Raw genomic sequence first — 18,477 nt, 5'->3', positions numbered from 1 at the left:
TTAATAGCTTATAAGCTATATATAAGTAACCTGTGAGCTGCTGTTCTTCCGACTGCTACTCATCATCATGTTCTCTATTTTAAAGGAAAACTATACCCTGAACAATGTAGGTCTCTATAAAAAGATATTGAATACAACAGCTCATATGTAAAACTCTTCTTCATGTAAATGAACCATTTTCATAATAATTTAGTTTTTAGTAGTATGTGCCATTGGGTAATCCTTAATAGAAAATTGCCATTTTAAAAAATAAGGGCCATCCCTGGGATCGTGCGATTCACTGTGCACACAAACATACCAACAAACCATACTTGTTAGGTCACATGAGCCAGTCAAGAGTTCTGTCTTTTGCTTCAACACTTCTTCCTGTTACAGTTAGAGCTGCAGTTTTTCTGGTCAGGTGATCTCTGAGGCAACATACAGATCATCAGAAAATGGTGGTTCAAGGCAAGAGATGTAAAAGGGCAATATTTACTTAAATATATAGACCAGTTTGGTAAGATTCTTTAATATGCCACTTAATATGATGTAAACTATCTGTTGCTTAAGTGTTCATTTTGGGGGTATAGTTTTCCTTTAAGTTCTGTAAAATTAGAAATCAAAGCAGTGACCTCAGCATACATTCTAGTAACATGAATAAAAGAATGAAATGGGGTAGACTTCCCATGTACACAAAGGTAATCTTTCAATGGCACAAACATTTTACACACACATTTCCTTTGGATGATAAGCCCAAGTGAGAGCTTCTTTTTAGCTGTATATTCTCTTTCTGTTATATTTGTTTTTCTGTTTTCTATATATATAACACTACTGCACAAGACCATAAGAATGGCAGAATAAATAAATAACCTCCCTTCCACGGAAATAATATACAGATACATTCTCATGGCCCAATTTGCCGTTGCTTTGGTAAGAACGTCTAGTGCAGTTGAATTTTGTGATGTGCACTATGACACTCAATATGCACATCACTTGAAATTGTCTGTTCAAAAAAACAGTGTAAAATGAGGAGTTTTTTATCAAAATCCAATTTTTCAGATTTTTTAAGTAAAAAAAGTACAATCCATGATTTGATCTTATTTATCATTGAAAAAACTCAAAATCGGTTTGGGAAAAAATCTCGAAAATTTGTGTTTTTGAGGAAAAAAACCCCAATTTTTCAGGTTTTATGCCTGAAACGCTAGAATTTTTCGTGAAATTGCTCGAAACCCTCGATTTTTTTTTTTTTAACTCAGTGCAGACCATGATATCTTCAAATTTGAAATAGGACCTTTGCCATTGACCCCGACATCTTGGAGATGGAGTATTTTCAGATTCAGACTTTTAGCAGCCCCGGGGTATAGTAAATCATGAAGAAATCTAATTTTTTTTTTTTACCAAAAATTCGTATTTAAAAAAACTACAAGTTTTTGGCATTGGACTTAATTCTATGCACTCGCTGTCCCCTTCTAAAAAAACAAATGCTCTGTCAGGCTACAAATGTATTGTTATTGCTACTTTTTATTACTGATCCTTCTATTCAGACTTTCTCCTATTCATATACCAGTCTCTTATTCAAATCGATGCATGGTTGCTAGGGTAATTTTGGCCCTAGTTACCAGATTGCTTAAAATGCAAATTGAAGAGTTGCTAAAATAAAAAGCTAAATAACTCAAAAACCTTCAATTATAACAAATTGCAAATTATTTCAGAATATCACTCTCAACATCTTACTAAAAGTTATCTCAAAAGTGAACAACCCCTTTAAGGTATGGAAATCCAAATTACGGAAAGATCCCTTATCCAGAAAACCCCTGGTACCGAGCATTCTGAATAACAGGTCCCATACCTGTACAAGTAGGAGATGTTTTTTTTGCGACGATATTGGCTTTCTATAATAATTTGCACCAAGTCAAAAATTACCACTAAAACATTTAAAAAGCCCAACATGAGTATTTTATCATCAGCACAATGTTTTCTGGGCTTGTTAAGTGCAAGGCACTGTATATTATAGAGTTAGAGTGCAAATTTCAATATGTTCCAGCACAGGCTTTGTGTGTAATAGTGTGACCTATAAACAGCAGCATGTATATGATATGATTACTAAGAAATTGAGAGCCGACAGCTCCCTGTTCAGGATGTATGAATGGTATGCCCAGTATTTTAGCCATCTTCTTGTATTACCCAGAATTACAGACCCAATTACAGAGTTTCTTGCTGTTTCCAAACACAAATGCCCAGCAGTGGTAATCAGCACAACAGCTGCATGCTTAACCATCATAAAATAGTTATCGTTTGTTGAGCCTTTAGTTGCCCTTTAAAATTGTTACCTGTTTGTACCCTTCTGCAAGAAGACCCCTTTAACTGACAGATCCCTACTAACCTGCACTCTTCATATGTGTATACTGAACACTATTAAAACTAATTTGCCTTCCGTGTAAAAGCCAAAGTAGAGTGGGTCATTTTGTTGTTCTATAATAAAGTGCATAAAAGCATGCTGTGTTGGCCTAGAGCTGGAATGGTCTGTGGTTTTGTTACCATGCTTGACTTGGCAGCACATCAATATGTTCTGAGAAATGGCAGTGACACGGCATGCATGGTATGACACCTCTCAGGGTACGTGGAAAGCTTTCCATTTTAAAGGCAGTGCAGACTTTCCCAAGGGATACTACCTTGCATGTAAACAGGAGTTGGATGCTAGAAGACAGAAACTGATAGCTGTCCTGAAATGTGTCATGCCTCTGTTGGCTGAAAGGAATAGCTTATCAGAATTAAATATGTATGAGTGCTGCAGCAGAAAGAAAGTGTCTGGCCTTTTCAGTTGCTGAAGTTTGGAAATGACTTGCTACATTTCACCCCTGCTGCTGTTGACTCTCATTCATAGGTTACACAAAGGGGGATTGTTAAGACTGCAAGTTTTTTGTTTGTAGTTGATAACCTTTATATTTTATAAGTAGTTATCTGCACTGTAAGAGTTAGGTCACACCTGGAGATTCGGCATGGCACTTGCGGCACTTCGTTTTCCAAAGTCGCCCGAAGTTGCCTCATTAGCAATCGCTGCGAGTGCCATGTCGCAGGCCTTTTTTTTTTATTGTAGCAGGTGGAACTCATGAGCGTGGGTACGGTTGATTTGGGATCTTGTATTTTACAAGCTCCCACAAAAAAATGTGGTGGTCTCAGATGATCTCATGACTCATCATAGTGTAAAAAGCCAGTTATCCTTCTTTTGTCAAGATGATTCTAATGAATTTGAATGCCCAAGTACAAAAGACAATTTTTTAGGTTCTGTACCCTTCAGAGGAGTCTCCTTGAGTGGCCATGTGGAGAGGTTCCACTGTCCCAGGAGGAACTGTTGGGGCATCATCTAGCTTCTAGCATGATATATACAGAAAATGTCTGTAGGAACTGACACAAATAAGCATCTTCTATCACACTCCAAACTGTACGTAATGCTGCCATATCTGAATAGGATTTGTTGTTAAATTTAAAACAGTTATTATAAGTGTAATCTAACTACCTGTTTAGTTTTACATTAGTAGGTTATGTATGCACCCTAAGTTCCTTTATTATAGTTTATATGCTTGATGCTTTCTTTCTTTCATGCTTCCCAGTAAAAATAAAAAAACTGCATTTAGTTAGTCTTATTCACTGTAGCTTTCCCTTGTGCAGAACATAAATTGCCTCTTATCTCAGATTCCTGGCTGCAGCCTCATAGTTATATGTTTATTTTGTATTCCTTCTGCCAGCATTCATAAAGTGACACATCGATTATGGTGAGTGCTCAATCACATGGTGAAATCACACGTAATCGTATCCTGGCGCTTACTGGATTCTGTTTTCCTCTGACTAACTACTGTAACAGCAGCCTAGCATTTACTATTCTAGTATGCATATGTTCTGTTTTATTTCTGCACTTACACTCCACTCTAAAGAGCATAACAGTTTACTATAATATATATTGCTATATTCTTGTATTTGATAAATCAGCACTTTTATATAATTCTTTTTCTGTGGCAGAAGTTATCATTTCTGACCTGGCTTCTGCTATGATTATTGGTTAGTGCCTTCAGCATGTAGAATCACTGTGCATGATGTGTGTGTTTATATAGTGCTACTGGGTACCTAGGGCTTGACACATTTTAAAAAAGTTAATTTGGCGGTGCCTGGGTATTCAGAGATAGAAGTTGACTTAAGATATACTATTTGACATGTGCACCCAACAAGACATACATTCAAAGATGTTTTCAGGGTACACAGAGAGAGGAACAAACCAAGTATTTGCTATTAGTTTTTTACTGCACAAATATAGGTGCTGATTGGTTTCCATGCTGTTTTATGCATACCAATGGGCATTCAAGAAAAATACTTTTACAAATGACTGAACAGAACAGAAAGGGCCTTATTTATCAAAGTCTGAATTCTTATCAAAAAAAGTCAGATCAAACTAGAATCCACGATTGGACCTTATTTACTATTAAAAAAGCACAATTTAATTGGATCAGGGAGAAACACGAAAAAATCATTAGATTTTTTAATTTTTTTAGATTTTTGGCCGAAAAAGTCAGAAACTGTTGGATTTTCAGGCTAATTCCAGCGCAGCCCACAGAAAATTCCAAATAAGATGATTTATATACAACCTCGATAGGTCTGAAATGCCGGATTTTCTGATTCTGACTTTTTGCAGACTCTGGGTACAATAAATCACGAAAAAGTTTTGTTTTCTCGCTAAAAATTCGGATTTTATATTAAAAAAAAACCGCAAACTTTTCTAGTTTTTGGCATTCGGAATCTAATACAAAATATTAATACTGTATTCACAATGGTTCAGATATGTTAGGTAAGCTTTTTCATTAAGCTTCTAATCTATAAACTATAAATATAGATCAGAGGTGTACTTTGCTTCCTGCTTGAAGGCAGTGATGCACATTTTGTAATCACAATTGACCCTCCTGTACCTGTTTAACTTGCCAAATGTTTTAGAAGAACATTCCGAAATTTAAAATCTCTGCAGCTATTCAAGGTCTATGCAGCTTCCTGCAATTTTCTCTATTCTTTAGCTCTTAACAAAGAGTTATGAAGAGAGAACACACTGTTTTGCTTTTATTCATTATTTTATATAGCTCTGCCAGGGTACACACTAATGTATGCTGCAAAGTATTTATACGCAATAGGCCTTTTTCAGGATGCGGTGCAGTTGCTATTCATTGATTATAAACACTTGAATAGGGTGAAACAGGTATGTGACTGAATAAGATTTGCAAAATACTTAGTTCTGCCACACAAACAAAATAACATTAAAAACAGAGAATATAAGGCCCTTTGCTGCATATTATTGAATGGAAGGTACAAATTGGTCAAATCTACAGCAAAATAATATTTTAAAAATTAGTTTGACTTCTTATAATGGGAAGAGGCTTTAAGATAGTCTAACACAGCTACAAAGTACATTAATCATGTAGCTAGGAAAAAATTAAGGTTGGTAAATATGTATCCTGCTTCAACTTCAAATCACTATACGTAGTGGTCTTGTAAACATTTCTGGAAAGGAGTCCAATAACAAATAAAGCCACTTACCTTCAGTTTGTCCTTACTTGGGATAAAACACATCCCAGAAGACCAGATGTTCCAAATATTGGGTTACAGGTAATAGAAATTTTCCAGCAAACTGGAAAATGAGGTTCAATGTTGATAAATGCAAGGTTATGCACTTTGGCAAAAATAATATAAGTGCAAGTTATACACTAAATGGCAGTGTGTTGGGAGTTTCCTTAAATGAGAAGGAACTAGGGGTTTTTGTAGATAACACATTGTCTAATTCTGGGCAGTGTCATTATGTGGCCACTAAAGCAAATAAAGTTCTGTCTTACATAAGAAAGGGCATTAACTCAAGGGATGAAAACATAATTATGCCTCTTTATAGGTCCCTGGTAAGGCCTCATCTGGAGTATGCAGTTCAGTTTTTGGACTCCAGTCCTTAAGAGGGATATAATGAAGGGATGTATGAGCTGGAGAGAGTGCAGAGACTTTCAACTAAACTGGTTAGAGGTATGGAAGACTTAAATTATGATGGTAGACTGTCAAGGTTGGGGTTGTTTTCTCTGGAAAAAAGGCACTTGCGAGGGGACATGATTACACTTTACAAGTACATTAGAGGACATTATAGACAAATAGCAGGGGACCTTTTTACCCATAAAGAGGATCACAGTACCAGAGGCCACCCCTTCAGACTAGAAGAAAAGAACTTTCATTTGAAGCAACGTAGGGGGTTCTTCACAGTCAGGACAGTGAGGTTGTGGAATGCTCTGCTGGGTGATGTTGTGATGGCTGATTCAGTTAATGCCTTTAAGAATGGCTTGGATGATTTTTTGGACAGACAGAATATCAAAGGCTATTGTGATACTAAACACAGTATACTGTAGATATGGATCGACCAAGACTGCAGGTTAACTGCTCAAGCTTTAGTGTTTATTGTTTAAATTGTGTTAAACAATAAACACTAAAGCTTGAGCAGTTAACACTAAAGCTTGAGCAGTTAACCTGCAGTCTTGGTCGATCCTTGCGAACTTTATATTTGTGGACTTATTCAGCAGCACACACGGCGGAGGTGCATCACAAGGTTTCGACATAAAGGTTTTTCGCAGTTTGTTTGAGGTAACAGCACCATTCGTTTTTTCAGTATAGATATGGCTAAATATAATTTATGTGAAAGTATGGAGGGGTGTGTGTGGATACTGGGTTTTCATTTGGAGGGGTTGAACTTGGTGGACTTTGTCTTTTTTCAACCCAATTTAACTATGTAACCTTAAAGTAGCTATATGTCCTGAGTGGGGATTAAGTTAACCATAAAACTGTCCTTTCCATACAACCAACTGAGGGTATTATTTGATTATTTACAAGCAGTATCTTTGTGTACATTTCTGCTGTGGTGTTTTTTTTTCTGCCTCAAGTTAATATCATTTCACTGTATATATTCCTCAATATGTTTTTGCCACACATGTACAATTTTGCTCATCAATGTTGGGAAAAAAAACACTTATTGCGCCTATATTCTGTATTATAAATAGCATTTTCTATTATAGGTGGGGGAGATGATATTCTCCCTTATTACTGTTAATATTTTTCATAGCCAACAAAAAATAGTCTTGCCCCTGAATAACTGATCTGTTTTCAAACATATTTATGGCTAATATCGGTTACGAACTCTAGCATCAAAGTGGTACAAACAGTAGAAAGTGGTGTGCTCTCAAGAACTTACAATGTATATACTGTAGAGGCTATAACTGTACTGATTGCTTGTTGGGCAGAGAAATAGTGATGCCATTGAAGTCACTGACAATGGGCACTTATAGTACTAGATGGTAATGGCATTTGTGTTTTCTCTGCCAGGTTATATGACTTAGCTCATCCATTGTAAATGTTCTCTCTGTTACTTAGTGGCTTTTATTTTTTTTAATTCTTGATTTATTATTTTGAATAACAAAGTAAAGAGATACAGAAGGAGAAAAGGGGAGGGGATCTGAAACAAGCAAATACATTTACCAGAATTATTTATGTCAGTAGCAGGATTTTGACAACAAATCATTACTTCCAAAGCTTATCATAACTATATACCATGCAAAAGGATGGTATACAATTATATTTGAATCAGACAATAAGAATAACCTTAACACTCAGTAGCTTTAATTTTTTTTTAATTCTTGATTTACTATTTTGAATAACAAACTAAAGGGATAAAGAAGGAGAAAAGGGGAGGGGATCCGACAAAAGCAAATACATTTACCAGAATTATTTATATGAGTAGCAGGATTTTGACAACAAGTCATTAGTACCAAAGCATATCATACCTATATACCATACAAAAGGATCAGTCCAGAACGGTATTCTAGAACTTGGAGAGCTCAACAAGAGCCAGGTGTAGGTTTTCTACCTTCTACTTTCTACCTTCTACATATATGTTTATATTGAATCCAGGGGTACCAGATTCTCCAATAGCGTGGACTCATTTTAAGAAATATTTTTGTGAGTTCCTCTAGCCACCTGATCTCCTCTACTTTAGACAGCCTTTCTATATACTGTACGTAGGCGCTGTAGAAGATTCCCACTTCATAGGAATCAAGGCTTTTGCCGCTTGAAGAAGGTGCTACTCAGTAGCTTTTAGTACATGGATGTATCCTTAGCTGGTGGCTGCATATTGGGCAATAATAAAGTTGTATTGCCTCCATCTTGCTTCTCTCAATACATACAATATGCCAGAGCCACCTTGTGTGTAAAATCACTTTGTGTTCTAGTATATGATGTATACTTTGGTGCCATGACTTGTGGACAAGTGCACATCGATGCCATCGCCACTACCCTGCACTTGTCACTTAGCCACCTAGACAATAAAGACACATATGTACGTATGCTGTTCATAGACTTCAGCTCAGCATTCAATACAATCATTCCTCAGCACTTGAGTGTTAAGCTGAGCATGCTGGGCCTGAACATCTCTATCTGCAACTGGATCCTGGACTTCCTGACCAAGAGACCTCATGTAGTCCAAATGGGAAAAAACACCTCCAGTACCATCACACTGAGCACAGGAGCTCCCCAAGGTTGTGTGCTTAGTCCACTGCTGTTCACACTGCTGACTCATGACTGTGTGGCAAGTCATGGATCCAATCATATCATCAAGTTCGCTGATGATACAACCGTAGTGGGTCTCATCAGCAAGAACAACGATTCAGCATATAGACAAGAGCTGAAATGGCTAACGGACTGGTGCAAAGTCAATAATCTGTCTATGAATCCAAACAAAACAAAGGAAATAGTTGTTGACTTTAGAACATGTGGGGATAATTCTCCACTGTACATTGACGGATCTCTGGTGGAAATTGTCAGGAGTACCAAATTCCTTGGGCTACATCTGGCAGAGAACCTCTCCTGGTCCCTTAACACCAGCTCTATAGTGAAGAAAGCACAGCAGTGTCTCTACTTTCTGCGAAAGCTGAAAAAAGCCCACCTTCCACCTCCCATTCTCACTATCTTCTACAGAGGGTCTATTGAAAACATTTTATGCAGCTGCATCACTTCCTGGTATGTAAACTGCTCTGTATCAGATCGCAAGATCCTGCAGCGGGTGGTGAGGACAGCGGAGAAGATCATTGGGGTCTCGCTTCCTGCCATTATGGATATTTACCACACCCGCTGTCTCCAGAAGGCTACCAGCATTGTCAGGGATAGCACCCACCCTGCACATGATCTCTTTACCCTCTTGCCATCCTGTAAAAGATACCACAGTATTCGAGCGCTGACTTCCAGAATGCGAAACAGTCTATTTCCACAAGCCATCAGGCATCTCAACTCCCAAGGACTGAACTGAATATATTCATAAGGAACTGAAATGTCCACTTTGCCCTGCATGACCGTGTACTAGAGTTGTTGTATAGCACCAGGGGGCTTCTGGAGGAACGCCATTTCATTTCTACTATGTACTTTATTTACTGTTTATGGTTGAAATGACCATAAAATCCACTTGACTTGACATCAAGAGGGGACATAGCTAGACACAATTAAGAATACATTGCCTGTATCCGAAGTTCACCTATAATACAGTGCATTGTAGATAATGCTTACTAACCCAGGATAAATTTATATTGACAGCAAAGCATTTTATGCAATGTTTTGTATTCAGCGATATATTCTAGGTATTGCAATCTTATTTTGGTTTGGAGCCTCATAATATATATAATAATATGTACTTGTGATACATAATGGAGTTAAATCCATATTTTACTTTGTTTATGTTATTACCTAGTCCCGAGTTAGTTATCCTCTGCTTTATCTTTGTTCAAGAATTTGTACTGAGTTTCCCAGATAGATATTTTCCATTATATGTTTCAGAAGATGCAGTCTTGTTTTCAGAAAACACACAGGTTACATCAGTGGACATGCTGATCTGGACGATAGGTTTATTTTGTTAAAATCTCTCCTTTGTAAGATCTTTAGTGCACATATGCTCTTTCTTTGCTACGGTGCAATGCCAAGTCACTGTTATGTTTCTGGATGGACATCTGTAGCCTGAGGTTGATGGGTATTGTAATTCATAACAATTGCAGGGCTATACTTTTGACATGTCCAAGCAAGAATAAACCAAATGGTAAGAAAAATTATATAACACTGTGCTGCCTGAGGGGAAATTTACAAACTTTTCAGTGTTGACCAAGTTATACTTATTCTAGTCAATGAAAGTTCCTTAAATGACAGCCATATGGTAATCAGGCAGGGGAACCAGTGGTAATTCAAGAAAGAGTCACAGGACATAACATAATCTCTCCGTGGAGTAAAATTACGATTTTTAGGTAGGGCTTCTAATGAAGAATTTATCTGTTCCTTTCAGGGCCCATCTCAAATAACAAGATTATCTCACATGTGGTGATTTGTCCTTGTTTAGTCTCCACAGGTTTTTTTTAAATTTTTTTAGAGATGTTTAAGCAAAAAAAAAAAAAAAAAAGTGGAATCTTATGAGAACGTGAAGGTGTTTTCATTTGGAAATGCAGCCAAATTTTTTCTGGGGTGATAATCTCACCTTTGTTCTATGCTTACAAATGATTTGCTTGAATTAAACAAGGCCTTGATCCCTTATTTTATCCCCCAAACATAGAAGCTAACCTAACTAGAACAGCCAGTCACTTCTATATGCCATTGGGCAGCACATGAAGTTCTCTGGTCCCATGCTGATTTTGTATAACTCAGTGCCTGACCTGATAGAGGACCTAAGTGCTAAATCACATGGTCAGCATAACTGCAACAGATCTCTGGTGGGATTTAAGCCAATTAGAATGTGAGCAGTGAGTGTAAAGGGGTATACTATAACCCCCCCCCCAAAAAAAAAATTGAGTGGTCCACTGAACAATTTTGCTATTCATTTTCTAGATTAAGTGGTTTCAGCCACTGCACTTTCTGTGCACTTCCTGCATTTAGTTAACCCTAGGGTTGCTGACACTCAGTTAAGCTAAATATTTACATTTTTTGTTGTGCAACTCTCACAACTGCTTAGTAGGGCTTAATAACCCTAGCAACCAGACAGCATTATGGAATGCTAAAATAAAATAATAGAAAAACTGAACCCTCACAGTTGATTTTTGTTGTGGTCAGTGATCCAGATAGCTTTTTCAGTTGGAGGCTGGAAATAGGCAGAATAGGAACTAAACACACATATTTATAAACCATACAAAATATAATAAAGGCCAACTGGGTAGTTGCTTAGATTTGTCTACACTCAACATATAAAATGTAATATAAACATAAATTTGCCATTTAAAGGCCTTACTAGTGTCTGTACTAAAGCAATAGACAAAAGTTAATAAGCCATAAATATCATGATTCCCCTAGCAACCAGGAAGCAGTTACAAAGGAAGATCAGCAGGAGATTACATAAAATATTGATGAAGACTGATTGAGTAGTTGGTTAGATTAGGTCAGTTACCATGAAGAACACAGTGTACAAAGTGCAGAAGGCTACGATTGGTCTTTTTTGCACTTTGCACGCTGTGTATTCCTTACTTGTATAACTACAGGTCCCTGCACTTTTGCATAGGGTTGCTACCTGTCTGGTTTTGACCTGGACAGCCCGGTATTTTGAAGGGCTGCCAGGGTCAAAACTGCCTGCCCGGTTTTCCAATTAAGGAAAACTGGGCAGGATTCCTTATGACTGACATGGCGATTGGCCAATTGCAGATTGCAGTGTCATGCACCTGCCCCCAACATCACTGCCTGCCCTCTCTGCATCACGGCCCCACCCCCTGCCCGGCTAAAAGTTGGCAACCCTACTTTTGCGAAGTGTAGAGATCTGCTTCTTGCTCCAGGAATACAGTGTTGATTGTGTTAATCAGCCCTGTATTGCTAGGGGTGGGAGGGTTTAAGGCTACATGCCTCCTAACTTTCATATCATTCAAAAACACAATTTAGGGAGTGGCAGGAGGTGCAGCCCACAACAGGGCCCTGTCCTTACCACCTGCCCTATAGAAGGAGTTAAAGAGAGGTTTCGGCTAGCATATTCCTTATGCCATATTTTCAGTCTGACACTATCCTGCCCCTTACCGCTCTAGCAACTGTGCCCCAGGAAAATACAAATGACCCTTTATATAACATGCTAAAGTATTATGAAAAGGTGAATTTCCCCTTTAAAGGTTTGCTATACCAGTTTTTAGGTGTCTGTGCTGAAGCAATAAACAAAAGCTAATAAATCATAACTCATATATTTCTAGCATTAGTCACCAACGGTGTGCTTAGTAACAGCCAGAAAATATTTTACAAAATGTTTGATATTTACTGTGCCGTCTTGAACAAATTCTTCCCAGTGTAAGAACAATTCAGCTGTGCCGCTCCAAACACGTATCATGTTGCAATATGAAATTGGGGCTTGCTCTATAGAAAAAATATGTGTGGTATGTTTTCTGTTCCTTTCCATACCTTAAGACATTAACTTAAGACTTTGATATTATGAAGGTAATTCCTTCAACTCAGTCATATGCTTTGAGTAATAAGAAACTTATGAAATATTTGTGGCATGTCGTATGGAAAGCACAATGGGCTGCCAGAGCCAGAGCTTGATTTACTTTTCTTATATTTAGTGGGGTGGGGAAGAAGTTAATTGCTTTGTTCAGCATAAAACCTGCTTAGAATCAAGGGAACTTTTCAACGGAAACATAGCCATGTTAAACCTAAGCGGTTATTACTGCAGTTGAACTCCAGGAGTTTCCTCCTAATTGTGGCACCCAGTAGGGTTGGGCAAACACTGCAACACAAGCCATGCTGGTTTCTCACCAAGTATATGACAAGTGACAAATTAAAACAGTAAAGAGAGCAGAGCTGGTCTAAAAACTCTCCCTGTGACAATAGTTCACTGTAGGTCATATTTTGGCACTCCCATGAATTGTGCATTCCTTGTCCTTTAAGCTGCATTTTTATGTTAATTCAAATGTTGTTACCTTACTAGTTACTCTGAAAAGTATATCTAAAAACACTCATTTGTCACATAGACGCTAATAATGCAGTATTTTGTAATTTCATTAAAACGAATGGCTTCTAAGGTATAGGATCTGAATTGCTTTAATGAATAAAATGCTTTTCAATAAATGCCCTGTTTTTATTTATTATTTTTTCCTTGGCAGGTTGAGAGTTGCTTGTGTGCAACTGCAGAAAAGAGAAGAAGAGCTGGAGATCCTTAAAAAGGAACTTAGAAACTACAAAGAAGAAGTCAAAGCTGCCCATAATCAGCTGCAGATCCTGGGGTAACCAAAAAGTTTCACTGCGATGCTATTATAATATAAATAGTGGCTTGTTTTAGCATCCATCTATTTGAAGTCAACATAACAAAGTGAATACAATGTATCTACCGATGATATGGTAAAGTAAATATGCTTTCTAACATGTCTTGTCCAAAACACAAAGCTCTGTTGTCATAGCAAAGCCACAAGGAAAAAAAGCAGAATAATACAGTACATAAAGACAAATCAGAGTTGATCATTTTTAGCAAATAAATAATAAAGTGGCCCATGGGAAACCTTCAGAGTTTTCCCAGTGGGTCTGATTTTTTAATGTCTGGCTAGTTTAGAGTGGAAGTTTACAAGCACTGCTGCAGGGTATACCTTGGATAGCAAATGTGGCTGCTTCTGTTCTGAATTGTCTGCAAGTGATATTTATTACCCAGCTGAATGCTATTTCTGTTGGGGCAGACCTATTTCAGTGTGTGTGTGTTTTTTAACAGTCAACACAAATCCAGACGGATAACATATTTTTCAGTGATGTTTTAATTCCTTTGAAAAAAAAAGACTGCTAATACATTGCAGATCATTCGCTACCCAGCAGATCAAATGAAATGCCTTTTATACTCTAAAGAAATAGATTAAAGAGACTTTTTTTTGCATTCACAGATGCCTTGCGGGAATGTAGATTTCCTAAATAAATTGACTTCCTCAATAATCTTAAAACGCATGTTGCTCTGAATATGGAGGATATAAGAATTTGTCAGTAAAACTGCTTGTAAACTATTTTGTGTTGTTCAACCACTGTAGCCTGCAGAGGCCTTAGGGTCTGGCCAAACGGGGAGATTAGTCGCCAGGTGACAAATCTCCTCTTCTTCGCGGCGACTAATCTCCCTGATCTGCCTTCTGGTGGCTAAAATGAAAATCGCCTGTGGGCAGGCACTCGAAGAGCTTTGTTTTCCGAAGTCGCCTTGAATTGCCTCACGAGGAAACTTCGGGTTGACTTTGGAAAATGAAGCGCTCCGAGTGCCTGCCCCCAGGTGATTTTCTTTTTAGCCAGTGGAAGGCAGGGGAAGGCAGATCCGAATCTGCCCGTGTGGTCAGACCCTTAAAGTGGACCTGTCATCCAGACACAAAAATCTGTATAATAAAAGTCCTTTTAAAATTCGACATGAAATCCAAATTCTATTTTTTATTAAACCATTCATAGCTGCTGTAAGCTCATTTAAAAATCTCAGCTGTCAATCAAATATTGTCTGCCCCTCCTCTATGCCAGTGGCATAGAGGCGGGGCAGACAATTACTTTCACTTTCCATTCAGCACTTCCTAGATGTCACTGCTCTCCCCACATTGCCCCATTCTCTTTACCATTTAATTGTGTAGCCAGGGCATAGGAATGGACGTCGGGTCCCACATTCTGGTGCACAAACAAGATTCTGAGATGATGCAAGACTTGCCTTAATAACACTGTCCACAAAATGGCTCCTGTTTGCTAGCTATAATTATGAATTCCCAGACTGAAGGAAACAAGATTCAAATAATTTATATATTGTAATTAAAGTTCATTTTGCTTGACTAATGTGATAAAATAGGATTTGGAATGGTTTTTTTTGGGTGACGGGTCCCCTTTAAGGGAAGTAGCAAAGTGTGCTCACTTTTAAATAACACAACTTTTAAACCCTGCAGGACCATTTACAATCTACAGCAGATGTTGCTTTCAAGGTTAATTTATCAAAATGCATCTTGCTGAAATGTAAGATATTATGCATGTTAATAATAATTCAAACATGCAAATTAAGGTTTGAAGCAGTCGAAGGTGCTTCTCGTCATATGCACCTAAAATATGCTATATGGTTAAACCAGTCTTTCTTCAATATAATTCACAGCTTGTAGTTCAGCAGATTACTTACTGATAATATTTGCAAAAAAAATTCCCCAGCAAAATTATATATATATATATTTATTTTTTCAATTAAACAGAGAAGAATCTACTAAACAGCGCTCATATCTGTCAAAGGCCATGTCATTGCTTAGAGCTCTACAGTCAGAACACATGACAATTAAAAACTATATGAATGATACCTCAAAAAAGTGGATATCTGTTAGAAAGGAGCTTGTTACCCAAGTAGAAGAAATATCCAAATCACATACAGCAGGTGAGTGGTCACTTTTATATCTGTTGTGAAGGTGTATTTTTATATGTATTCTATTTATTTTATTTTTTATTAAAAAAAAACACAAAAAAATTAGAAGCAAACCAACCCATGGTTATCTGTAACCTAAGTACCTCAACCTATGTATCTTGTAGGGTAAAAACAACATAATAATCCATCTTTACTTGCAATATTTATTTGACTCTTATGCAAAACCAGAAGTGCAATCTCGATAAGCCGGAAGTAACGAGGTGGATCAACCAGGTTTAGGGGAAAATTGCTTGATCAATGGGGGTGTGTGGGAGGGATAAGAGCCATAGTTTAGCTAGATACCCAGACCTGGAGTGGGGTGGTTAATTGGGAACCTCCTACCTGAAAACCAACAGCTTCCATGATCACTACTTGGGTACCACTAAGTATGCAGAAATCTTAGAGCCTGTTATCAAAATGACTTACACATCAATATTTAACAAATGTAAGCTGTTACAGCAATGCTCCATTTTTGATCTATTCCATTTTATTTATGGTCTTGTACTTAAGCTTTTCTCCTTACACTGATTCATATGTCAGTAAAATATCGCATGACTCTTAAGTGTTGACCACTGTCACATCATTTCACTAACACATATAATAATTCCTTTGTTCATATTTGAATCCATCATCACTTACAAATCAGGAGGAACAGCCAGCATCTGTGAAATGCTTTCTTTCTCCTCCGGCTTTCATTTAGATTGTCCTGCAATGCTGACACCTTCACTAGAAAAAAAGATTAAAGCACACAGACATAATTATCAATGAGCCAAAAACGTCGAATATCATCTGGCAATAATAGAACTGTATAATGAATAGCGTGCTTCAGTATCAGGCAATAAGTAAGTAGGAATAAGTGCTTGAAATCATTCGTTTCCAGCGACTTTTCCTTTGAGTCTGAGTGCTAAATAAAAGGATTATAAAGAATATCAAGGGATAGCCAAAAGAATTGCAACAAAATTACCAAGAGGATGAAAGATAGACCCAAAAAGTCTAAATAGATAGGTGCACAATTAGAAAATTGGTTAACAGGTGCAGTGTGCCTACTGTATCTACTGAATTGATGTGTTATATTATATGCATTATATTTCATAGCCCTATGTGTGTGTATGTGATTACAGTCTTTGTAAATCTCCAGATTGCACTACCATTTATTTCAGCCATATGCCTAAATGTTATTGATCTAAGAAAGATAAGCTAAATATATATGTGTGTGTATACACATATATACACACAGTGTATATATATTAGATTGTAAAATGGGCAGGCAAATCCTTCCTCTTGTCTCTTTAACACTTAGAGGCAGATTTATCAAAGTGTGAAATTAGAGCTCACCACAAAAAAACTCCCCCACTTTCTGGTCATCCCAATGGGATTTTTTTATCAAATGGTGAACTCTAACTTTCACCTACTGCTAAATATTCATCTAAAAATCCCATAGGAATGAATAGAAAGTGAGTGACTTTTTCTGTGGTGAGCTTTAATCTGTCCCTTAATCTTAAATGTAACTGTTCTCTGTATTTATTTGTATTTATTATTGTAATGCCCCCTGTTTGTTCTATTAATTTATTGTTGTGCTGTACAGCACTTTGTACATAAGTAGTGCTATATAATTAAAACATATATATATATATATATATATATATATATATATAGTATCAGACAGTGCCTGCACTCAGTCAAAGAACGAAGCCAGAGGTGCACGACCAAGTTTGTAGTAATATTGAAAAGAGAGTCAGAACACTCTGTATAATTTCAAGTGAAAAACAAGTGTTGGTTTATTCACACATCTCATCCGACGTTTCGGTCCCACATGGGGACCTTTCTCAAGGATGAGAAAGGTCCCCATGTGGGACCGAAACGTCGGATGAGATGTGTGAATAAACCAACACTTGTTTTTCACTTGAAATTATACAGAGTGTGCTGACTCTCTTTTCAATATATATATATATATATATATATATATATATATATATATATATATATATATATATATATATAGTGAATAATGTTCCACCTATTTTGAAATATAGGGGTATTATAAGTCACTAAGGAGTTCCATGAATATACTAAATCATGAGGTTGAATGCCTTTTTATACAAATTACTTGAAGGACAAGGAAAGTATTTTTATAAATACCCCATAATTTGAAAGATCACTCCATGCTGTACTGCCTCGTTCAGTAAAATATTATTTATTCCTATTCAGCGCAGACATTTTCTTTTTGCTTGAAAATCAAGATGGTGCCAGTGAATCTAGTGCGCATGCGCCAAAATTATTATGCCCACCACGAACTTGAGCATGTCTGAAAAGCTTGTGCGCTGATTAACTCTGTTAACCCCTGTTACCCTCTGCTCTTTTACCGTTTTCAAGCGTTGCTATTGGTGTGCGCATACCAGTGGGATGGTAAGTGGAAGAGGTTTGTGGCTGAATCGCATGTCCTTAGGCTAACAAAGCACACTCACGAGGGCTGTTTAATCCTCATGCGCAGCCTTAGAGTTGGTGAAGGAGGCAGAATCCACGGTCTTGGTGAAGAACGGATGCATCATGGGAGTTTCTGTTACAGTACTATGCGTTTTTTTTTTCAACCTGCCTGCAGATGTGACAAACGGCTTTACACACAGCAGACTTAAAGGGGATGTAAAGGAAAACAAATAAAATCCCATTTTTACTTTCTTTAATGAAAAATAAATCTATCTCCAATATACTTTCATTAAAAAATGTCTACCGTTTTTATAAGAAACCTGACTGTATGCAGTGAAATTCCCCCTTCGTTTTACTTACTCTGACAACTGCAGATAGGAAACTTCAGACGGTCCCTAACTGCTCTGCAGGGAAAGGATCATACTTTCAAACGGCAGAATGTTTATCAAATATCCAACTCTGGAGACTGATGTCATCTTCAATTAATGTTCTTTTCTTGAAATAACTGTAAATTATTCTTTATTTTCCGAATTGTAGCTAGTGCAGTCGGTGAATATGTGAAGGAAGTACTGTAGGATTGAGTATTGGCCATTTGACAGTAGGTAGCAACAATGATCACTTCAGTGTCCGCAAGCTTTATCAAG

General features: G+C 37.3%; 1 protein-coding gene across 1 annotated transcript in view; it reads left to right on the top strand.

The window, feature by feature from the left end:
- Positions 1–18,477, top strand: part of LOC108717039 (leucine-, glutamate- and lysine-rich protein 1) — a 77,395-nt gene that overhangs the window by 15,867 nt on the left and 43,051 nt on the right. Inside the window, exons 4-5 of the mRNA XM_018263764.2 lie at positions 13,134–13,253; positions 15,207–15,382. Of these exons, the coding sequence (XP_018119253.1) occupies positions 13,134–13,253; positions 15,207–15,382 (296 nt within the window). The remainder of the gene's footprint in view (positions 1–13,133; positions 13,254–15,206; positions 15,383–18,477) is intronic.

This window comes from Xenopus laevis, chromosome 5L (assembly GCF_017654675.1).
Source record: "Xenopus laevis strain J_2021 chromosome 5L, Xenopus_laevis_v10.1, whole genome shotgun sequence".
NCBI classification, from domain to species: Eukaryota; Metazoa; Chordata; class Amphibia; order Anura; family Pipidae; genus Xenopus; species Xenopus laevis.
The sequence above is the reverse complement of the archived record's forward strand: the minus strand, read 5'-3'. Positions and strand labels throughout refer to the sequence as shown.